At 44.2% G+C, this 24,385-nt stretch overlaps 1 protein-coding gene across 5 annotated transcripts in view; it reads left to right on the top strand.

Annotated features, from left to right (window-relative positions):
* Positions 1 to 22,434, top strand: part of ZNF384 (zinc finger protein 384) — a 34,244-nt gene extending 11,810 nt beyond the window's left edge. For 3 of the 5 annotated variants that reach the window (XM_089488920.1, XM_089488924.1, XM_089488923.1), the window contains exons 5-10: positions 16,078 to 16,302; positions 16,855 to 17,037; positions 17,872 to 17,950; positions 18,156 to 18,314; positions 18,526 to 18,840; positions 19,814 to 22,434. In XM_089488920.1, the coding sequence (XP_089345046.1) occupies positions 16,078 to 16,302; positions 16,855 to 17,037; positions 17,872 to 17,950; positions 18,156 to 18,314; positions 18,526 to 18,840; positions 19,814 to 19,873 (1,021 nt within the window). In that variant the 3' untranslated portion in view covers positions 19,874 to 22,434. Of the gene's footprint in view, positions 1 to 16,077; positions 16,303 to 16,854; positions 17,038 to 17,871; positions 17,951 to 18,155; positions 18,315 to 18,525; positions 19,463 to 19,813 lie in introns of those variants that run through there. The other 2 variants (XM_089488921.1, XM_089488922.1) reach the window with 2 other exon arrangements.
* The last annotated feature ends 1,951 nt before the right edge of the window (positions 22,435 to 24,385 follow it).

The raw sequence follows: 24,385 nt of genomic DNA, 5'->3' as shown, positions 1-24,385 counted from the left end.
CTGCCCTTAAAACCATCTTCACACCAAAGAATGGCAGACTGAAGCACTGCCTTGACTTAGGTCATTTTTCCCAAGATAAGAAACCTGAAGCAGCTTTCTTTCATAAACCAAAAAACAAACCACCACCACCACCACCACCCCCAAAACCTACATCGGTATATAACTATGTTGTGTTACGTCTTTAGGATTAAACACTTCCTGCTTTCCTTGGTAATTGCTTAAGAAACACCACTGTTTTATAAAGGAAAACCTTCCCATGACTCCCACTATCAATCCTTGATTTTTCAGTTGTGACATGTATACCATGCTGTGTCACTGGGATTTCAGACAATGTATCTGCCCACTTAAGCGTCTGAGGGACATGTTACTTTTTAAAAAATAAAGCTGGTTTGAGAACTAACCAAAGCTTTCTAAATGTAAAGGAAAGAAAATTGAGATTATAAGATCAGTTTTTAATGTTAACATTGTAATGTTAACACTAAAAGGTGTGTGGGATTCCAGACCCAAAAAAAAACACCTCTTTCTCAAAGCAACTGCTTCTGGAGTTAAGTTGTCCTTCTGTATAAACTGCCTGTGCAAAATTTCCATTAGGCCAACTTTATTTCATTGGTGCTGCTGTGGGTTTGTTAAGTGGTTAAAAAAGGAAAATGAGCTAAGAACTTAACTATGACAAGAATTCTCTTTCTTTAGCAAGTCCTGTTTTTAGATCTTTGTATTCAAACCTGCAATTCAAGTAGGGTTTTTTATATAATCAAAACCAGCTGTTGAATTTTGCCAGACCTTGTAGGGGGCGTGTGTGTTAGACCTATACACTCAAACCTTGCTTTGTGTGTGGGGGGTCACTTGACTGACTGTGGGAAGAAAATGGTATAGACCCATATTGACGAACCCGTGGCACGCGTGCCCTGTCTGATACGTGAAGCCGTCTCAGAGAGCATGTGGCGGTAACAGCGGGGAGGTGCCTACAGCCGACATGGCTCCACGCTAGCAAACTTAAGGAAAGCCTGGCCTCCCATCTGCTGCCACAACCCAGCCCTTGCTGCATTCACCCCGTGCCACATGTGAGAACCTGCTGGGAGACACGGTTTGGAAGACCCCCATATGGGGGAGTGGGATGAGAGGAGTGGGAATAGGGCCCGCTCACAGCTGCCGCCCCCCCCCCCCCCCCGGGGCTCTGGATGGAGGGGGAGAGACACATACACTGGGGCAATGCATCCAGAGGTTCAGAAGATCCCCTGCCCTGCTCCCGTTGCTCAAAGTTGAGAGGGGGAGGGCAAGGCAGTGGAGGACACTGCTCCTGCGAGAGCCCTGGGAGGCCAACGGGAGTGCAGGGCCCCCACTGCCACCGCCGACCCCACATCTCCAGCTCATCTCCACTCTTTGGCCGCCGCCGCCACCTTCTTTGCCTGGATTGGTGTCAGTGGGGCCTGGCCAGGCCAGGCCTCCTCTTCCTCCTCTGCCAATTCCCCTCCTGTAGCTAAGAGAGAGAAAGCACAAGAGCGACTGCTATACGGCTCAGTGGCACCCCCTACTTGGGTAGATGTGTGCCTTCAAGTCCTTCCTGGCACCTCAGTCACAGGGTTTTCTTGGCAAGCTTAATCGGAGGGGGGTTTGCCATGGCTGTCCTCTGAGCTTGAGAGAGTGTGACTCCTTGTTTCCTACTTAAGGCGAATCTTTCTTGGGGTTTTCTTGACAAGATTTCTTCATGAGCAGATTTGCCATTGCCTTACTTTGAGGCTGAGCGAGTGTTCTTGACCAAGATCTCCCAGTAGATTTCATGGTTGAGCTGGGATTCCAGCTCTGGTCTCCAGAGCTGCACACTCAAACAGCTGGCTCTCTTTGTTCTTGTTGTGGTGTGCCTTCTGCGCTTTATTATGCTCGTTGTTGTGTGCGTGCAAGTTGTTTCCAACTTATGGGCCCAAAGCACCCTCCCTCCCTTCCAAGCGCTGGTTTCTGGCAACCCTAAGGTGAAACTATCATGGGGCAAGCTTCATCAGAGAGGTATTTTCATTGCCATCCTCTGAGGCTGAGAGAACGTGACTTGTGTGTGTAGTGCCTTCAAGTCATTTCCAACTTATGGCGACCCTAAAGTAAAACTATCATGGAGTTTCCTTGGCAAGTTTTGTCAGAGTGGGAGTTGGTATTGCTATCCTGAGGCTAAGAAAGTGTGCCTTGGGTTTTTCACCCAGAGGTCCTGCCATGGAAGGTCGAAGTCCCACCCCTCTTGGAAGTCATGCCCCTGGCACCCAGTGACACCTGGCACAGAAGTGCCAGTGAGTTTGCGCACTCAGTCTGGAAAAGGTTCGCCGTCACTGGTATAGCCACTTTATAAGTATTTGAAGCCCTGGTTCAGTTGCACGTGAAAGGCAATATGTCAGTTGCATCAGTTTTAAAGTGTTTCAGTTATCTAAAAGGCAAGTAATAGATACCATGTGCAGGGCAAAGTAAAATTTAAAAAAACTATTTTGGCATATCCCCATCTTAAATCAGAATATGGAATCTATTCCTCCAGATGTTATGAATTATAAGTGCCATCATGCCTTACTTTGGACATGCTCATTGGGACTTAGGGAGCTGACATTCAAAACATCTCAAAGGCCCATGCTTTTCTATCCCTATATTAAATGATCTGGAAGAAGTAAAGGGAAAAAGCATATCATAGATGTGTTAGGCCTATATACTTGACTATAAATCAACCTCATGTATAGATTAAGGGCAAGTTTTGGTGCCAAAATTATGGATTTTTATATGACCCATGGTTAAGTTGAAGGTAAAACCTAGGGGCATGTTACAAAGAATCTAAAGGATGAAGCAAAGGAAAACAGAACTTGCAAAATTCCATCAGGCATAACTGTTTATGCTTATACTAAAGGCTAGATGGATGAGAAAATAGAAGGGGGTCAGTGTTTCCAGGAGACATTACGCTTTTGATTCCTTTTTTATATACATAAGAGTTAAAGTACAGTACTTACATTGACCCATGGATAAGTCAACTCAGGTTTCTTGGGTCAATTTTTTGACTAAAATTTTACACTTATACATGAATATATACAGTCATACAATAAAACTATTTACCACATAGGGAAACAATATTTAGAATGGCAACCTGTGCTGGCTGTGGATGATGGGAGTTGTAGGCCCAATACATCTGGAAGATGCTAGATTGGGGAAGTGAAACAGACGTGATCCCCTCACGCCATTTCTCCTAGAGGGTTTAAGGTTCTTTGAAAAACACAAGGCTATCTGTATCCAGCTAGAATTCTTAGAGTTCACTGTTTTAGACACCTGGGCTCCCAAAGTTCCCAGATGTACTGCAGATAGCAAACATTGCAGATAATGGCAAACCCTATATTTCAGTGGAAGTTGACCGTAGAGTCACACTGGAGGACCTCCAGATGCCTAGAGAGCTCCCCCCCCCCCCCCCCGGATACGAGTAAGTGAAACTGCAGTTACCTGTTCCACAGATAAGGAGGGGGTCATACTGTATCTCTAATTCTAGCTGTGAGCCGGCATTTTTATCATATTACAATAAGTTCAGATTGTTCTTACCCACAGATTGCTATCAATATAGAACAGTGGCACCCAAACTTTGATCCTCCAGGTTTTTTGAACTTCCCAGAAGTCCTAGTCAGCTTGGCTAACAATCGGGAATTCTGGAGCTACAGTCCAAAATATCTGAAGTACCAAAGTTTGAGAACCACTGATATAGAAAATAATGTATATCTTATGTAGTCCAGCAGCTTTTCTGTCTTGTCACAGACAGTTGTTTCTCCATATCTCAACCAATTACAACTTGGGAAACTTGGTTTTCGAAAGAGCTTTGGGATTTGGCTGATGGGCAGTGTTCACATATATTCACACATAGATTCTCGAGTTTCTTTTCCTTTCTTCTTTCTGTTTTTTTTTCTAAGAGACCAGCTGAGTTGCCTCCTTACTTTGTACATTGACAATTAAATTTTTGATTTCTAAAATTCAGAGTAACAAATACATCATTGTCATCATCATTATTATTGACAAATCACATTACCTATGATAGAAGGCTGCTTAAAACATCTAAAGGGCAGTAGATGTCATGGAAATAAACGTAATAGGAAATAAAATTCTTTATGACCTTAACTCTGAAGGCAAATTTCTCTTTGAGTCATCAAGTAAACAGCTTTCTCCTATTCTGAAATTTTCTGTATATGCTTGACTATAAGTCGACCTCATGTATAAGTTAAGGGCAGGTTTTGGGGCCAAAATGATGAATATTGCCATCACTCATGGATAGGTTGAGGGCAAAACTGGGAGGCTCCTTCAGTGTGTGTATGTGTGCGTGCAACAAGTGGAACTCTCATTGAAGCTTTTTGCTTTAGCGTTCGGCTTTTGTTTCAGCCTTCAGACAGCAAGGCGGCAGGAGGGGGACTCTTAAACAAACAGCAATATCAGTCACTCACCCAGGACTCTTTCTGCTTGGCTCAAGAGAGAGAAAAACTGCATAGGGAAATCTGAAAGAGCTGCTGTCACATTATCATAATGATCCATAAATAAGTTGACCTGGGATTTTGGGGTCAATTTTTGGGCATACATTTTTAGACTTATAGACAAGTATATACAGTAGGTACCACATCATACTCAACTCCATGTTTTTATGCTGCAAAGGTACCATGATCTGAGTTATTTCCTCCCACAACCCAATAGTCAGTGCCTATGCATATCAGCTTCTACCCTGTATGGGAGAATAACTTTATCCAGTTTTTGAACTTGCCCTGTCAGCATCACAAGGTTTTTAGAGCTCCAAAGCTGTTTGGCTGATACTTGCTTTTGTAAGTGTGTTTAGAATCCCCCCATCTAGTTTGGAGTATAAATTTAATGGACACCCTTTCATTGTCTTTAGATACTTAGAAATAGCTGTTGGTAGGATGGGAGGACTACAGATAAAGGGAATCTCTTCTTTCTTAGGTAGTTTGAGGCACACCTGCACATTTGGGTGGCAAGGACTCTGGGTCTAAACATCCTGCCTGATGACTGGCTTTTGAAAGTTTCGAAAAGCACAATGTCCTGCACAGTACAAAAGAGAATGCTATTCAACTACTCAAGCATATATCATCAGTGCCTTGTGTAGGTGAGATGATCTTTATATAGCCACTCATCAAATGCCTTTACTTGTCCTTTAAAAGAAAATAGGGAGGGTACCAGTTGTACTTCTCTGGGAAAAGAGTTTTAGACCAGTGGGCAGCCACTGAGAAGACCCTCTCCTGTGTTCCCACCAGATGTACCAGGGAGGGTGGCAGAACAGGAAAAACAGTCTCCCCAGCAGCTCTCAAAGCACAGGCTGGTTCATAAGGGCGAATGCAGTCTTTAAAACAACCTGGACCTGAGCTGTAAAGGTCAAAACCAGCAGTTTGAATTATGCCTGGAAACAGAACGGCAATCAGTGTTGCTGTTGCAACAAGGGAGTTTTATGTTCCCTGTAGCCAGCTCCAGTTTGCAATATAGCTGCAGCTCTTTGGACCAGTTGAAGTTTTCAAAAACTCTTCAAAGGCAGCCCCCATTTAGAGTGTAATCCAGTTGTAACTAAGGCACATGTCACTGATGCCAAATCTGACATCTCAAGGATTGGGCATAGCTGATACACAAGCTTTAACTCTGCAAATGCACTCCTGGCAACCACTGAAACCTGGGCTTCCAGTCTCGGAGTTGAATCTACAATCACACTGAAGCTTGAGACTTGCATCTTCAAGGGGAACATAAGCCCATCCAACAGAGGATGAAACCCTGTTCCCTGACCACTCTTTCAACTGACCAGGAGCACTCCCCTCTTGTCTGGATTAAGTTTCCATTTGTTCACCCTTGTCCAGCCCATTATTGATGCCAGGCACCAATCTAGGACCAAAACAGCTTCCGTGGTTTGTGGTGAAAATGAATAATAGAATTGGATGTCATCTGCATACTCGTGGCAACAAACCCCAAAACTCCAGTCTACCTCTCCCTGTGGTTTCATGTACAGTGCCCCCGTCCCATACCCAGGCTTGCCATATGCGGACTTGAGCTCATGTGGATGGCAAGCCCTGGGCATTAAAATGGTGGGCACATAGGAGTGCGAGGCCATAGCAAAACAACGGGACTTGAGGTTTTTTCCCATACATGGGGGGGGGGTCCAGAATGGATCCCCCACATATACAAAGGGTCCACTGTACATGTTCATTAGTATGGGAGATAGAACTGAGCCTTGAGAGGGTCAGGAGGTCAAGCAGGAGTCCCACAGCAGCACCTTCTGGGTTTGTTCCTCCAAAAAGGAGCAAAGCCACTGTAGGGTCCACAAATCCCATTCTCAGCAAGGCAACCCAGGATGGTACCTTGGTTGATGGTATTGAAAGCTGCCAAGATGGTCATCAGAACCAGCAGGGACTCACTCCTCCTGCCTAGCTCCTGGTGTAGGTCATCCACCAATGTAACCAAGGTCATCACTGTTCCACAGTGAGGCCCAAAACCAGATTAAAATGGATCGAGATAATCTATCTGACCCCAAAACTTCTGAGGCTTGGAGGCCACCACATGCTCCAGGACCTTGCCCAAAAATTGAATTTTCAGAAGTGGGTGGTAATTATCCAAAATGGTGGGATCCACAGAAGGCTATTTTAGTAATGGTTTCATAACAGCCACCTTCAGACAAGATGGAACTTTGAAAGTCCTCATCTAGCTTTTTTAATAAGCTGGGTAGAGCAAGGATCTAACACACATGTGGTGATTCTTATCTCACCAAGAATTTTGTCCACATCCTCAGGTTGCACAAATTGAACAAGTATCCATTGTCACTTGATAAGCATGGGCCAAAGTTACATCCACTGGACCTGTATCAATTATAGCAGGAGGTTGGACTGGATGGTCCTTGTGGTCTCTTCCAACTCTATGGTGTGTTACAGACGCGGCGAAGGGGCGTGCTAGGGTTAGGAAGAAGCGTATTAGGGTTACGAAGGGGCGTCATTTCCTGACGCCCGTAACCCTAGTACGGACTGAGTCCGTACAAAATGGTGGCACCCTATACACATGGGCGCCGCCATTGCTACGTCACGACCGCGCCGCCTCCAAACGGGGCAGTGCGGAAGTGATGTAGTGGGGCCATGCGAGGGTGCCTGGGGCGCCCTTTCTGCGGCCCCGGAAGGAGCTCCGTTTCGGAGCTTCTTCCACCTTTGCGTTGCTGGGCGCAGCCTTTATATGGCTGTGTCAGTGACACAGAGCAGAAAGGGACCAAGCGGCCCTTTTCTCCTCGCTGTCGTTGGGTGTCCTTGGGGCTTGAAGCCCCAAGGACACCCCTTTCCAGGCCGTGGGGAAGCGGCCTTTTGCCGCTTCCCCGCAGCCTGGAAAGTGGTGGATTGGGGCTTCAGGCTGCCGCTGTGGCAGCTGAGGCCCCGATCCGGCGAGGAAAGAGCCAGTTACAGGCCGCCCCAAACGGGCAGTCTGTAACGCGCGCAAGATTCTATGGAATAAGTCTGGAGTTATTTCATCTGCAAAGTGCTAGGCAAGATTTTTCACAGGGAGGTGTAATGTGATCTGGATTTTCTTGGGCCTGTGTGTAAAAGACTCCTGAATGCTCAAAACATCTTTGCTAGCCGAGTTCCTTGCAAACTCTATAGAGAAGATGCCTTTGCTGCCTGTATTGCAGCACAGTAGGTTGTCAGACAAGCTTTAGTCTGTGTTTGATCAGTCCTGCTCTGAGTTTTCTGCTAAAGTTGTTCTAGTTGCTTTCTCACTTGTTGCATTGCCACCAGCTCCCTGGAAATCCAGGGGGCTAGTTTGGCTCCACTCTTTGAGAGGGGACAGTAAGGTGCTCTTGTGTTCCAGGACTTCAACAGGATTGCCTGTCAAGGCAAGAAACTCCCCAAAAGCCATCAAGAATCCATCTGGATCCATAAGTCTCCTAGGGTGGACTATTTTAATAAGCCCCCCACCCCTGTAGATGTTCTGAGTCCCAGTAAATCTAAAACCCACCAAGTAGTGATCTGCCCATGGCAAGAGAACTATAACTGCACATACACTCCCAGATCACATTCACCCTACTTTCTACAGAAAACAAGGTCCATAGTGTGCCCAGCAGCACTACTAGAACCAGATGCTACTTGGAGAGAACCCATGGTTGTTGTCATAGTAAGCATGAAGTCCTGAGCCACTCCTGACACGGCAGTCTCAATATGGATTTTCAGATCCCCCAGCCCTACAAGCTGAGGGGATTCTAACACCAACCTCAAGACCATCCCAGCTAGCTCAGGAAGGGAGGCTTGAGCAGCAGGGTGGCCAGTATACAAATAGAATCCCTTATCAGTCCCAGCCACTCAGCTTCAGATAAAGCTAGAAAACTGAGAGAAAGGATCAAGTCCTGAATGGCAGCTGTCTTTCTATTCACTGACCTGGCACTCACTAGCAGCATTTTCAACCAGGGATTCTGTTGCCGAGACTTATCTACTGGGCAAAGCTGAACCATCACTAAAAAACTCCATATGACAGCAGTCACTTAGGAATAGGTACTAGAAGGTGCGTGTGCAAGTTCTATAAACAAGTTTATTTTCAGACTCCTTGTTCTCATCCTCTAATTCTCATAGAACTGATCAGTCTTTGGCTGCTGTTGCTGGAGCATCTAAAGAAGTGCTGGGGGCCAAAAAGGCCTTGTTGCACTGCTCAGTGGCACTGGCTGAAGAGGCCATGCTTGTTTCTGTGTATCAGGAGTGGAACAGTCAGCAAAAGCTTCCTGTATTTTCCTTCCTCTCACACAACAAAGAGATGAAATTGAAAAGCCACTGAGCAACCAGCTTAGGCAACAAAGTAGAGTATTTTTCTTCTCTTTTGGAAAAGGCTGCTAAGTGCTATGCATCAGTCCCGGAAACATGGCCCCAACACCAAGTGGATGCATCTGAGTTTTTTCAGTAGAGTATGAAAGAAACCCTTCCCTATTCAGGAGACCATGTAAAAACCCTACCTGGCATTTTTTAGGAGACAGCTGAATGTGTGGCTCCATGTGCCTCTTAAGTGAGTTCTGCAATCAGGATGATACTTCAAAAAGTCCTTGTAACACAAGAAGATGAAAAGCTTCTTCTTACAAACACATGAGGCTCTAGCTCTCAGTCATGTGTGCAGCAGCATCATTTCTGTAGACAAAGCCAGTAATCCATTGGGCCAAGGAGTTAAGTTACTTAGGTATCTCTAGACTATTCCTATGCTTTCAGTGTCCTAATGAAACATTAGCAGATTCTTCAGGCAGAAGACTACCTTTTAAAAATAAATGAGAATGAAGATGTCCAAATATCCAAATATCCTCTAGTTCCTACTCAATATATTTCTAGTGCCAAGGTGAAATGAAGACTAGCAAGTGATCTTGGATCTCAGAAGGATAAATTGGTATGTGAGGAGGTAGAAATTGCACATAGAAATACTGCAATAAAATTTGGAATGCATCCTGATGAGAAACATCTTTGTATCATTAAATATTACAGCTATTTACATTCAGATAGCTGTCCACTCACTTCACCACAGTTTTCTATGACTTACATATCAGGAATTCCACTGTCAGTTCAGAGTTATGTTTATCCTCTGAATGATCACAGATGTGTGAGTGGTTATTGCAGTTCACCTACAACAAACACATGGAATATAAAGTGGGAAAGATTTTCTCTCTGTGTATGTGTATCTATGTAAGTGCCATCCAGTCACCTGTCTCTCATGGCAACCCCATGACTTTTCTTAGGCGAGGAATCCTCAGAGGTGGTCTTGCCAGTTCCTTCTTCTGAAATTCATTGGCAGTCCCCCATCTAAGTACTAGCCGGAGCTGACTGTGCATAGCCTCCAGGATCAAACACGATCTGGTGCTTTAGGGTATTTAGGCCCCAGGTTTTTCTGTATTGCTTTGGTTATGGAATTTTGGTTTGGCAAAGGACAAATTAAAACAGTTAAGCTTGTAATTCTCATTCACTTTGGACCCTATTATCTACTGTCACACAGACTGAAAAAGCATGAGCTTACTGATGGATGTTTCTCATACCTTAATTTCCACCTCTGGTAAACAGTATGATATGGGAGACTGCCAACAAATACCACTAACTGGAGGCTACATTTCAGAGGAAGCAATAGGCAAGCCACTTCAGAATATTCCTTGCCTAAGAAAACTCTATGAAATTCATGGGGTGATTGTGTTTGTTGATAGACAGCTTGAAGGCACACACACAATCAGGGTAGCAAACACCTTAAATGGGCCAGTCAGTAATGGCATGAAGAGTAGAAATGAAACACATTTTGATAGTGTCATACTATATATACTCAACTATAAGTCGAGAATTTTTTGCCCCAAAATAGCCTCCAAACGCCTGGGTAGACTTATGCACAGGGCAATAGGTCCTTTGACCAAGCCTCTTCCCAGCCAGGCTGCCTCCACAAGGGGCAGCCCAGTTGGGGAGAGCCTGGGAAGGGCATTGCCCCGGAGCCTCTCCCTGGCTGGGCTTCCTCGGCAGAGAAAGCCCAGTCAAGGGCAGGCTTGCAAGGGTGCACATTCGCCCTGGAGTTTCTCCCTGGCTGAACTGCCTCTGCAGGGGAAAGCCTAGCTGGGGAAAGTCTTGCAAGGACGAGAGATCGCCAGTCGCCTCTCCTCAGCTGGTCTGCCCCCTTAAGTCCAACCCTCAATATATCCACGGATCATATAAAAACCCACATTTTTTGGCCCTAAAAGTAGACCTCAACTTACACAAGAGGTCAGTTTATAGACGAGTATACATGGTAATCTATAAACCACAGATTTGTAGTATAGTCATATGCACAAATGCACCAAATTTAGTAGTCTAAGGCTCTAAGCCAATCCAGTGGCGTCACTAGGGTTGGTGTCACCCGGTGCAGTAATTCATGGTGTCACAAACACACTCCATTGCCTTCCCATACTGCACCCATACAGAAACCTTACAAATATCTTTTGTACTAATGTTACCCATAAATCATAATTCCCACATATCACTGAATGTAAGGGCAAGAGTTGTAACATAAATAATGAGCAAAATTAAAATTATACCTTTAAATTGCAATATTATAGTTTCATGTGGTTAAACTTAAATTTTGGTTTAAAAAATGATGATTTTAAAGAAAAATTAGGAAATTTTAAAAATAAATTTTTATTTTTTTAAAAAAAATTCAGAATTCTGAAATTTGAAATTTTATTTCAAGAAAACCTGGGGCCTCTCCTTCCTCTTTCCACTGAGCCTCACCCCACTGATACCATCTCTTCAGCATTTTAATGGCACAGCCTGTTTCTGCCCAAACACAGAAACTTTCCTAACTTTCTACCTCTTCTCATTCCAGACCATCTCTCAAAAGGAAATTCAGTGATAAGCTCACCAAAGATAATGAAATGTAGGCTAAATACCCCACTCATCCTAGAATACTAAAGTTGGAAGAGACCCCAAGGGCCAACCAATCCAACCCACCGTCATGCAGGAATACACAAAGCACCTCTGACAGATGGCCATCCAGTCACTGTTTAAAAACCTCCAAAGAAGGAGACCACCACACTCTCAGGCAGCATATTCCACTGATGAATGGCTCCTATTGTCAGGAAGTTCTCCCTGATGTTGTAAACTTGTAAACACTTCCCTCTGGAAAGCAAATCATGACACTTCCTGCAGTTCTGAAACACGACAGTTTGATATCAAGTTTTTTAATAGTCCTTATTACATTTCAAATATATGAAAAGAAAAACAAACATGAAACACTTTAACATCGCATACATTACAACCTTACATTCACGTACATAACAGTTTTCTGCTTCTACCTGTCTATGCTTGTTCCACTTTCTCAACAAACAATCCAAATCTAATAAAATTAATAAAACAAACTTCCTAATAACCACATTCTGAATATTGCCTCTATTATTACTGCTACTTCTTTTTAACCATACTCTTCATATTTGTTTGCTATTCTGTAATACATGTTGTGCTTTTTCTATCTTAGTCTTTAATTTCTTTCCTGCTTCTCTCTTATCTCTCTAGTCTTATTCTAGCCCCATTTTGTTTTTTCTTTCTTAATATTGAATATATTTATAATCTTTTAATTCTCATTTCTTTTTTCTCCAATAAATGTTAGATTTTTTTCAGCTACTGTTAGAAAAGCATTTTCCCATATTTACTCTCAAATTCATTGTCTAATAGATAAGCTTTCAGATTCAGTTTGTTTTCTATTTTTAATATCTCTTATTTTTTCATGTATTTGTGTCCAATACATTTTTGCTATCTTACACCTCCACCACATATGGTATAATGTGCCTTTGGTTTCTTTAAGCTTCCAACATAAGTTACTAATATCCTTATTCATGTTTGATAATTTATCAGGTATTAAATATCTGGTTTTAATAGTCCACAATACAAGCCCAAGCCGGGGTGCTTTAAAGGTAAACTGGAGTGGAAGCAGGAACAGTAAATGTGTTGTTGTTTAGCATTTGTGTGTTGAGGAGTGCTTGATATGTGATCTAAATGTTCTTCCTTTTGAGGGTAGAGCACTTTAACCTTAATTCTGCCTTTAAACTGGAGGGTTTTGCTCTTTAGGGAATCAAAGACTGGATTGATTCTTGTGTTTATTTACAATGGAAGTTATAAAGGGAAAAATACCTATACAGCGGCTAGGGCCATAACAATAAAGAAGTATAACAGTTTGGACTCAATTTATAGAGCAAGTCAACTTCTCCCACCAAATTTTAGCTGGATCTTGAAGGAAACCACACCCACCAAGAAAGGAGAAGGAATTACTATTGCTATATAATCCTGAGTCTTTTACTGAAAGGGGTCCTTGTTAGTTGACTTCAAGTCAACATTGACGTATGACAACCCTATGAATGAGAGATCTTCAAGTTACCCTATCCTCAACAGCTCCGTGCAGGTTTTGCAGACTCATGGCCAAGGCTTCCTTGATTAAGGTTATCCATCTGTGTCATGTCTTCTCATGATATGGCCAAAGTACGACAGCCTCAGCTTAGTCATCTTGGCTTCTAGGAAGAGTTCAGGCCTGATTTGCTCTAGGACCCATTTGTCTTTTTAGCAGTCTGGTATCCTCAAATGGGTTGATATTCTTTCTACTGGCTTTCTTCACCAGCTTTCTTCACAACTATACATAGAAGTGGAAAATATAATGGCATGGGCCATCCTAACTGTAATATTCAGTGATCTATCTTTACACTTCAGGATCTTGTGTAGTTCCTTCATAGCTGCTCTTCCAAGTACTGGTCTTCTGATTTCTTGACTGCAGTCTTCACTCTAATGAATGATTGACCCAAGGTATGAAAAATTTTGAACTATTTCAGTGTCTTTATTGTCTACTTAAAAGTCATAAGAAGATATGACTCATTAAAAAAGATAATAATGCTAAGAAAAGTAGAAAGCAGTACAGAAAGAGGAAGACCACACACCAGATGGCTAGTGGGGTCACGGGCATGAATCTACAAGATCTAAAGCAGACCAGTGGAGAGTTGGAGTTTTTGGAGACGTCTCATACACAGGGTCGCCATGGGTTGAAGTTGACTTGAGGACAGCTAACAGCAACAACAAATCATTTATAGTCATTATTTTTGCTTTGTTTGTGCGCTCTTCTTCTTTGACTTTCTTCAGTAAGCATTCCAAGTCTTTGCTATTATCTGCTAGTATTATAGTGTCATCTATATATGCAAAGTTAAAGGCATCAATAGTTTTTAATGGGTTTTTCAGGCTATATTCTCTGAAGATGCCAGCCTCAGATGCTGGCGAAATGTCAGGAATAAACTCATCTAGAACATGGCCATATAGCCCCAAAACCCCTCAAAAAACTATCATCAATGTATGTTAGATTGTTGATGTTTCTTCCTCCAATTTTCACACCTACATCTTAGAAATCCTGCTTTACATACAGTATGATATTTTTGGCAAACAGGTTAAACAGGTAGGGTGATATGAGGTAGCCCTGCCTGATCCTCTTGCCAATTGGAAACCATTCCATTTCTCCTTATTCTGTCTTGACGGTAGTCTCTTGTCTTGAGTGCAACTTACACATCAGGATAATTAAATGTTGGGGCACACGCATTTTTAAGGAGTGATCTATACAGACGAAGGCTTTGCTATAATCTATAAAGCACAGACTTGAAGTGGGTCCTGCAAACTGAAATTGTTCCTCCTAAAAATATCCCCAATAGAGTACCAATGTGCTCACATTTTCTCCCAGGGAAATATGGAGGATGAGCAGTGTTTCACCAAAATGTAGTCCAAGGAAGGTTAGGGGGGAAATGCATTTTAGACCCTATAATCCCACTCCACATTATTCCCTTGGGAAAAAGCACAATTAGAGAATTCAGATTTTCAAAAGGAAGCTGGATTGAGCTAGAATTGCAGCACCAGTAAATAACACAGCAGTAAATAAATGAAAGGGTGGCCAAAGTGAGAGAGAACTCAGCATCTACCACTGGTTACAGCCAGTGTATTACTTTAATTCTTCTTCTGTGCAAATGTGTTAGCCCCTATGTGCAGAAAATGAAGTACTGTTTAACCTTGAGCTGAGACTATACATTCTGTTTCCTGAAATCAACCTTTGCAGCAATCAACATGAACCAGCCTACAAAATGGTTTTATTCTTCAAGTTCAGGAAATAGTCCTTGGTGAGGCAAAAATTTCATACCACTGTTTAATATCCTCCATCTTTTGCCTGCAACTTTATGCCTCCTTCTCTTGTCACTCTGATTTATTACAACCTCCTGGCTAAACATCTCCTGTGTTAGTATCCAGGAATGCATCACTGAATCCAATCTGTGTTTTGATGGGGGGAAAACTAGAGAAAGTTGTTCTTTGACGTTGACCGGCCCATCATTCTAGTCTTCTGTTTGTCTCCTACTGAGCCTGTCATTGATCTAGAGTCTAGAAGGTTTCTAATGGGAAAATTCTGGGTTTAGAATTGGTTTACATATGCAACAGAATTAAATGGTGAAATCTTTTCTTTAGTGCACCACTTCAGGATGTAGGTTAGAAGATGGTATATAATAGAATGCCTTACCAAATAGAGGTGAGGTGTTGGTATGATAAGTCAGGAAAAAAGTATTTAGCCCAGCCTTTTCCTTAACATATATTATTGTATGGTGTTATCTAAGATATTTGGGGGGGGGGGGGGGAGACTGACCCAATGATTAGTTTTAGAAAAGGAACAGTTTGCAAGTAATCTTTTCCATAACTGAAGTTCAGCTTTCCTAATCTTTTGAATTGTGATTAACTCCTGGAAAAGTGTGGTGGATTGGATGGGTGATTGCCATCTGTGATGCCAACAACTGGAAATATTTTATACAGGGATTGTGGTTGGGAATAGGTTAGAAATGAGCTCTGTGGTAGCAAACGGGGTGGGGGCCATAACATTCAGTTGGTCAAATTTATCTGTCTTATGGTAAAGTTGCCTGAGGAGCATAAGAATTGTAAACCAACACATTTAGAAGGTACTGATTGGGAAAGACTAATGATAGGTTACGGCTTTAGTTTCCATGGTTGTTGACATTAAAGTCTAGAAAACAAACAGGTCTTAGTTGTCCATAGCTGTTGCTTAATTCACATTTATTAAAGACATTGTTATTTCTTTTGCTTATAGATAATCTATGCTATGATTAGCTATACCGTGTTATTGTGGTTTAGGTATTGGACTAGAACACTGGGAGACCTGGGCTCAAATCCCCACTTGGCCATGTAGACCCACTGGGTGACCTTGGACAAGTCACACATTCTCAGCTTCAGAGAAAGGCAAGGGCAAACTCCTTCTGAACAAATTCTGCCACGCAAACCCCATGATAGGGTCACCTTAGGATTTGCAATAAATCAGAAATGACTTGAAGCCACACAGCAACAATAGATCTACTACATTTTGGAATAGTAGCGGCACCCAGTTTTGTATATCTGTACATCATTAGATTTAGAAAATAAGAGTGAACTAAGGAATTCAGAGTTGGGACGGTCTCTTCCCCAGGTGATCCACAGTGATAGTATTGGGGGCATTGATGTCTGGCCACCTTTGTATGATGCATGTGCTCACCCTTTCTTTTCCCTCCCCCTCTCCTTTCCCTCCTTTTGATCTCAGGTGCCGGATGTGTTCCTTAACATTTTACTCTAAGTCAGAGATGCAGATCCACTCCAAATCCCACACTGAGGCAAAGCCACACAAGTGCCCTCACTGCTCCAAGAGCTTCGCCAACAGCTCCTATCTGGCCCAGCACATACGCATCCATTCAGGGGCCAAGCCGTACACCTGCAGCTACTGCCAGAAGGCCTTCCGCCAGCTTTCCCATCTACAGCAGCACACACGGTAAGGGCCAAGGAAACTGTACTGAGGAAGCATCCACGCTGCATGCTGCCAGCATCATAGCATGATGCAAGTGCCCATGGGAGAGACTGCTCAGGACAGGTCTGCCATTTACTGCCAGTGGTTCCACCCTTAGATCCCACAGTAAGCAAAGGAACCTCTCAGTGTGTGGTATCTGGTCCTCTGACAAAGGACAGTCTATGTTAAGTTGAGGGGCTGTTCAGCCACCAAAGATAGGGAGACTGAAATACGTAGGTGCATGACTGATAGCCTCTCACACCACCAGAAAGTTTACTGAGTAGCAGAATGCCCTCCCCTCACTGCCTCAGCCTTGAGCTTCCCATCCACACACATCTACCACCATTTCCTCCTCTCTCTGGCCTCCTGGTGCAGCTCAGCTTTGGGTTTTTCACTCCCTCTTGTGGAGTTCAGGGCAAGAATCCCACTTGGTTTTCCTCCATTGTAGCCAGACAGCATGGTGCCGTTCCTCATGTTGTCATTGCTAGCCAGCTGGCGGTCATGTCCAACTGCTGCCCCGCTCCTCCTCTTCGGCAGGATCCACTCCAAGCTCCACACGGCGATTGTCAAGCCGCACAAGTGCCCTCACTGTTCCAAGAGCTTCGCCAACACGTCCTACCTGGCCCAGCACCTCCGCATCCATTCAGGGGTCAAACCCTACACGTGCCGTTACTGCCAGAAGGCGTTCCGCCAGCTCTCCCACCTCCAGCAGCACACACGGTAAGGGCCAAGGAGGCTGGGGGCCCAGCCTGGCCCCCCGTGCCGTCAGCATGCACCTTTTTGGAGCACACTTGCCTGGCATGCAGGGGGAGGGTGTGGGATGTGACCAGCCCTGTCAATTGAAAAGATGCGGTCCACCAGAGAGGATGGAGTGGGGGCTGCAGAGGAGACACTGACCGTGCCAGGGCACAGGTGGGCATGTTCCGGCCCTGGGGAAATTCTTTTTTCCTCTCCACATCCCCAGGGGGTCACAGAGAGAGAGAGATAGACAGACATGGGCTAGTGTTCCCCAAGCCTGAGAGGAAGTCAAGGGGTAGCGGGCTTTGTCTGTAGAGTCTGTGGAAACTTCCACTGGTGTTTCAAGGTACATTCTTTCCTCAAGCAATTTTGGCTAGAAGTGTATGTGTGCATGCTGATTCTTTGACAAGGCAAGTCAGATGAAAGCTATCTATTGGGATCATCCTTTGACATTGTGGAAAGCAGGGGGGGGGGGGAACTTACTGACAGTTTGGACCGAGAATCTTGTTCTCCTTGCCCTGGCACTGCCACAGATGACTACAATAACTAAGCTTGCCTTTTGCCCATTAGCTGCTTTGCCCTCTCCTTTTGATCTTGCATGCTCTCCTTCTTAGCTTAACTAGCTAAGTTGGACTAGGAAGGAGATGGCATGTGAGCTCACCAAAGAAGAAGAATAAATAGGCTGGTGGAGGGTGGTGCAGCTTTTGCTTTTCTAGCTCAGCTTTAGGGCATCTTCAGAACATTTGGGAGAGGGATTCTGTTTTTGCTCTTTTCTTCTCCTAATCTTGTCTTTGTGCTTTTCCTTCCTGTGGGTAGGATCCATACTGGAGACCGACCCTACAAATGTGCACATCCTGGGTGTGAGAAAGCTTTCACACAGCTCTCCAACCTGCAGGTAAGCAGATTTATTTATATTTGTTCCACACTAACCTCTGGACATCCACAGTATACAGGATTTTGGAGAACTTGTGATTCATGAAGATTTAAATGCTTGTTTCTGACTTTTAAGTTATGAATAATATTAGAGGGTGGGGATTGACGGAATATCACTTGGTCTTATTTCATTTGACACCTCTTCTCTTTCCCCTCCACTTTTGTAGTCCCACAGACGGCAGCACAACAAAGACAAACCATTCAAGTGCCACAATTGCCACCGCGCATACACAGATGCCACCTCATTGGAGGTTCATTTGGCTACCCACACGGTGAAGCATGCCAAGATCTACAATTGCTCCATGTGTAATCGGGCCTACACTTCGGTAAGAACCACCCTGTGTCAGGGGAGCACCTCCAGCAGCACACACGGAATCGGAGAATCAGGCGGGTAGTTCTGTCTTGGGCCATTTTTCCCCTGGAGACAGTTTCCCATTGGAACATCCATACAGCTTCTGTGGTAGTTGAAGGAACTGGTTGGTTGTTCTGTCTGCATCTGTGCCTCTGAATTTATTTGTAATCTCCCCTCTCCCACAGGAAACATACTTGATGAAACATATGCGGAAACACAACATCCCTGACCCCCAGCAGCAGGTGGCTGTGGTCCAAGCCCAGGTGCAAGCCCAAGTCCAGGCTCAAGTCCAGGCTCAAACCCAGGCGTCACAACAACAGCAGCAGCAGCAGCAACAACAACAGCAGCAGCAGCAGCAGCAGCAGCAGCACTTCCAGTCACAGGGTGGTGGGGGAGCAGGGGGTCCATCTGGTGACAACCCTTCCAACCCCCCACCCCAGTGTTCCTTTGACCTTACCCCTTACAAGACTTCGGAGCATCACAAAGACATCTGTCTCACGGTTAGCACCAGCACCATCCAGGTGGAGCATCTTTCCAGCTCCTAGAGACCTTGGCAGAGGGGAGTGGAAAACTTCTTGCACATAGTCTATGCCCAAGGGTGTTTCTTGTGTGATGGCCTCTCCTCATGCAACACGTTCTGGCCTCTTCCACAGCTTCCCTTTCAGGGAGGGGAATGGGGGTTATATCTACTTTGTGGCCACTTCTTGGCTTCACCATTAGTGCCTCAAAATGGCACAACATCATGATCTAAAACTGGGGAAGTAGGAGAACTCCCTTCTTGTGAGAGTGGCTCTTCCCTTCTGCAAACATTTTTTGGCTTATCAAGGGAAAGCCCCCATTTCCATCTCATTTTACAAGGTGGAAAGAGCACCCCTTTGGTACTTGGGAAGCTAGGAGATGGAAGCGGATTCAGCATTGACTGATTCCTGGTCACTAAAGACATCCAGTAGGGTGTGTAGTGGAGGATGTTTGCTCTTCTTGTCCCTTGATACCTATGAATGGGGGAGGAAGAGTTAATTGCTCCAGTTCTAAGCATGAAATATTACCCCTCATGCTGTACCATGAAGTTGGGGCATGTTGCTAAGGCTTATCTCAGCCTAATCAAATGGCTGGGGTGGGGGTGGGAGTGGGGAGAAAGCATTCTTTCTCCGCCAATGGCAAGAGCAATTAGCAAGTAGGGGGTGGGGTAGGTTGCAGCTTGACACCCTTTTGTGGCTTAACTATCATCAGAATGATAAAGCCTGCTGCAGGCATAGAAATATAAATCTGAACCAAAAAAAAAGGAGCTAGTGGTAAGAGTGCCAAAATGAACATGGTTCCCTCCCTCAGAGAGAGGGGAGAAGAGGTGGTCCCTGTTTCTAAATCCCACCCCACCCCGTGCCACAGGCTGCAACCCCAGGCTTAAAGGAGACCTTTTTGAGGGGCCAGTGGGAAAGGGAACTGTTGATCTGCTCCTCTCTATCCATCATCCAGATGCTTCCTTCACTCTCCTTATTGCCAAGGCAGACTGGAATGAGGTGGCTGTGGTGGTGACACTTGGAGATCAAGAATCAGAGGAATCTTCCAGAGGGTGGACAGTGGAGAAGAAGAGATGGTGCAAATCCCACCCCCGCTTGGAGAGACCAATCAGAAAGGGGAGATCCCCAAGAACAGACTCAAGCCCCATTGAATTTATATATAAATATATATAAATATATATACAGATAGATAGATATATCTATTCACATCCCAACCCCATCCAGCCTGCTCTGTCCTTGCTGTAACTGTTTTCTATCTGTGATTATAAAATGCATTATCCTTGCACACTTTTTATTTTTCCATCCTTGATTTATCCCCCCCCCCCTTGCTCTTTTCATCTTCAAGTTGTTTCTTCGCCTTCTCTCTTGAATCTTGTGGTTCCTATGTCATCATTTCAATGTTCTGATTATCACTTGGGTCACTGAGGCAGAAGGGGAGGCACAGAAAAAAAGTAATTGGGATTTCAGTGAGGAAAAGATCCCTAGCTGGCATGGGGTTGGGGTGGGGGTTGGAAGGACTATGGTGTTTTACAATATTGGTTCATAAAAATAAATGGCTTGAGATGTTTTTTTTCTTTGTGGATGAAGGTACTGGCAATTGTTGGCCCTGTGCCCAAGGCAAGAACGTGAGCAATGTAAGTTCTTGCCTCATCCACGAGAAAGCCAGCCCAGTGGCAGCATTGTGGACCTCCTTCTATGTACCTGCTCCACTTCTTGGAGTGTAGACACAGCAGCTGTTCAGTGAAGAAAATCTTGGAAGTGGGCTGATAATTCTGCATACATGGGATGGACCAGAACTGATGCATATTTCCTTCCTCTGCTAACTCCATGCTCCCCTCCGCAGACCACACACAGGCCCAATGGAGATGAAAGGGTGCATAGACATTTCAAGATTGTGATTTAGGTGCAGGGACTATGTTGAATTTGAGTGTGTGTGCCTTGTTTCTGTGTCAGGCATGGGTATGACTTCTGTGTGTGCATGTGTCCCTGTGCTTCATATGTGCACACTCATTTGGCACAATTCTGCACTCCCTTCTTCTCGGAGTGAATTATTTGATCCTGACTGTACATCTCTGTGGTCATTGTTGCAAGTGTTGTTGGGACCGCAGGAGTGACCATACCCTTACTCTATGCGCAAAGTTTGAGTGGAGCACTTGAGAACTGGACACCAGATTCCATGGGCTAGACACAGTCATGGGAGGAAACTAAAGGTGTGCTAATGTTCATTCAATGTGTTGGAACAAGAGTTGTATTTCCAAATCCTCCTTTTCTGTCCAGTTAGCAATGTTTCTTCATGTCCTTGGGAAACATTAGTGGTGGGTTCTCTTTTGTGGGAGGAGTTGTTTCTTGCCAGAATCAGGAGCAGACTTCTTTCCCTGGTATGTCAGGTTAAGGCCGTGCACGGATGGAAACGGTTTCAAAGTTCTGAATGAGTTTGTGAGGACACTGCTGAAGTTTTGTGAAATGTGTATTCATGCCCCTTTCCTGGTTTTTATTGTTGTTACCATCCCTGGGCAAATAGTTTTTGAATCCGCAAAACTTTTGTGGGACTGCAGCAGGGCAGAAAACAGTGCCTGTATTATGGACATTGGGGGCTTTCTAGTAGTTACAGGTTTCTGAAAAATTCTCTGTGCTGCTTGCACCCTTAGGAAGTAATACAATATGTGCTGTGACTTGGGGACGAACGCAAAAGGGGAGCAAACTTGCATGCTTTGAGCTGTTATGAATCTTGTTAGAACTGTGAGCTTGCTGCTTCTTTTCCTAGGATGAAATGCAAGCAACAAGTTACCTTAAGCTTGTTCTCAGTTTTCAGGCTGTGAAAAGCTGGCTGCGGCGATAGAGGTTCATGATTTTGTGGTTCAAGCATAGAAAGACCTACAGTTCTTAATCTCTTGTGGGCCCTTGAGGTTGAGAACTGTAACCTCCTAATGCTTCTCAGTGGATTTTGAGAGAAATAGGTTGTCCCAAGCATTGATGCCCAAGGGAGTTTGCAAGAATTGCACCCGCCTCTTAGCACTTGCAGATAAAAATCCTTACCTATAGGGGAAGAATGACTTCTTTTGCAAGCTCCCCTCTTCTGCCCTTCCTTGCCTCACCTGAAGCTTTGCTGGTCACCATCCCCACCTCTTTGCTACACAAGTGAGAAGAGAGATGGGGGGAGGGAATAGACTGTGTAAACTGCATTGAGAGAACACACATTTCTTTATGCTGAGTCTAAAGCTCCTCCGCTGATACAGTGTTAAAAGGTAGCCAATAAAAACACACCAAGTCAAGAAATGCCAAATGTTTCAAGGCAATGTTTGTGCTGTACTGGATGCTGCTTCAGTGAAGAGAAAAGTACCAGTGGAATTTGGGTCAGTGAATGTTAAGGAGACTGTTTCCTGTTTGCTGCTTATACCCTTTTGGAATTACCCCATCAGTTCAGGATGGGTAACGTTCAGCTACCCTAAGGACTTCTCATGTTGCATTTCCCAGACGGGGAGGGGTGTTTTAAATTTCCAACCTTAATATTGCATTAGAACTTTTTGTATTTAATTTCATTACTTTTTTTAAAAAAATAAATAAATTCCAAAAGCCCTCTTAACCTTCATGGAACTGTGTTTGTGTGTGGTTAAATTTTCTGTGAACAGCTGAGCATGGCCAGATAAGTGTTACAGTAGAAACTTCCTCCAGCTTCAGTGCAGACTAAATAAAAGAATACAGTCAACCCTCCATATCCATGGATTCTTTAGCCACAGTTGCAACCATCCACAGCTTGAAAATATTCCAAAAAGATACAAGTTCCAAAAAGAAGACCTTGATTTTGCCATTTTATATAGGGGACACCATTTTATTACGCCATTGTATGGGACTTGAGGATCCATGGATTTTGGTATCCGCTGAGTGGTCCTGGAAACAACCTTCAGCGGGAAACAAGGGCCCACTGTATTTGCTACACATTATACCCCAAGGTAGAGTGTAGTTTGGAGCCAAGTTCCATGTTTAGAAATATTGTGGAATAGTCTACAACAATTCAATATTGAAAGCACTGGATGTTTTAATGGCCCACAAGGAGTATGTGTGTGCACACACACCTCCAAATGCACTCATTTGTTTTGTAACAGCCATTGTTCATAAACAGCAATGAACTTATGCAAGAAATTCAGAATATGAAGTCGAAGGTTTTCGTGGCCAGCATCCATAGTTTTTTGTGGGTTTTTCATAGACCGAAAAACCCACAAATTCAGAATAGTCACAACTATTTTATTTTATTGGGGGGGAAAATACTATTTGAGTACATACATTCAGAGTATATCCACAGTGCAGAAATAATGCAGCTTGACACCACTTTAACTTGCCATTACTATCCTACGGAATCCTGGGAATTCTAGTTTGGTGAGGCACAAGAGCTCTCTGACAAAGCAGTCTGGATACCTGACCAAACTACACATCTCAAGATTGCACAGGAGGGAGCCATGGCAGTTAAGGTGGTTTCTTTCCCTTTTCTCATCCAGAGAAGCACTGGTTCTATCTCTGACTTCATTGATGTTTTGCATCCACCTTAGAAGTACTCATGGATGTGGTGGCTCAATGGTTAAGGCACCAGTTCTGATGTTTGGAAGATTGGAAAGTTGGCAGTTTGAGACCTGAGTGCTGCATGATGGGGTGACCTCCCCCATCACTAGTTCCAGCTTCTGCCCAACCTAGCAGTTGGAAAGCATGCAAATGCAAGTAGGTGGATAGGTACCACTTCTCAGTGGGAAGGTAACAGCGTTTGGTACAGTCATGCTGGCCACATGACCACCAGAATAGTCCTCGGACAACACTGGCTGTTCACCTTAGAAACAGATGAGCACCGCCCCCTACAGTCAGTTACAACTAGACAGTCATGTCAAGGGACTACCTTTACCTTTAAGAAATAGTCAGGTTTTATGTGGAACCTGATAGTACAGTGTGCCCGCATCATACACAGGCATGCTATATGTGGCTTTCAGCTTATGTTGAAAGCTGCACAACAAACAGAAAATGGTGCATGCACTGTGCCGCACCACGTGCACGAGCCCCATTGTTTTCAATTGGGCTCAAGCATACCCAGAATTTGCTTTATGCCGGGGACCCACCGCATAAGGCAAGGGCGCACTGTAATTAGTGATATGTGCCAAAGCAATCCAAACTCAGTTGAGAGAAGCTGAACTTGAAGAACTATGTTATCTAAAACTAATGCTATACAACACAAACGACAAATGATTCAAAACTACAAACAGTAATAGCTTGTCCAGTCCAAACTATGATTTCCGAATGCCAGTAGCAAAAAGACCCTTGCCCAGTGTTGTGACCTAGTAGCACCAGCAGGTGTCAGAGCATTGCCCCTCCTGATTGTGGAGAGTGTTCCAAAAGTGAGAGACTACAAGCCGGGGGGGGGGGGGTGTCATTGCTTAAACTGAGTTACATCTGAAGGCATATCTGAAGACTCTTCCAAGGTCTTGATCTTACAAGCAAGGTCATGTCAGAGCATATGCTTCTTGGCATTGTCCCAATTCCACAATCA

The sequence above is a fragment of the Sceloporus occidentalis genome, unplaced genomic scaffold, assembly GCF_023333645.1.
Source record: "Sceloporus occidentalis isolate IW3139 unplaced genomic scaffold, rSceOcc1.0.p SCAF_1, whole genome shotgun sequence".
NCBI classification, from domain to species: domain Eukaryota; kingdom Metazoa; phylum Chordata; class Lepidosauria; order Squamata; family Phrynosomatidae; genus Sceloporus; species Sceloporus occidentalis.
The sequence above is the reverse complement of the archived record's forward strand: the minus strand, read 5'-3'. Positions and strand labels throughout refer to the sequence as shown.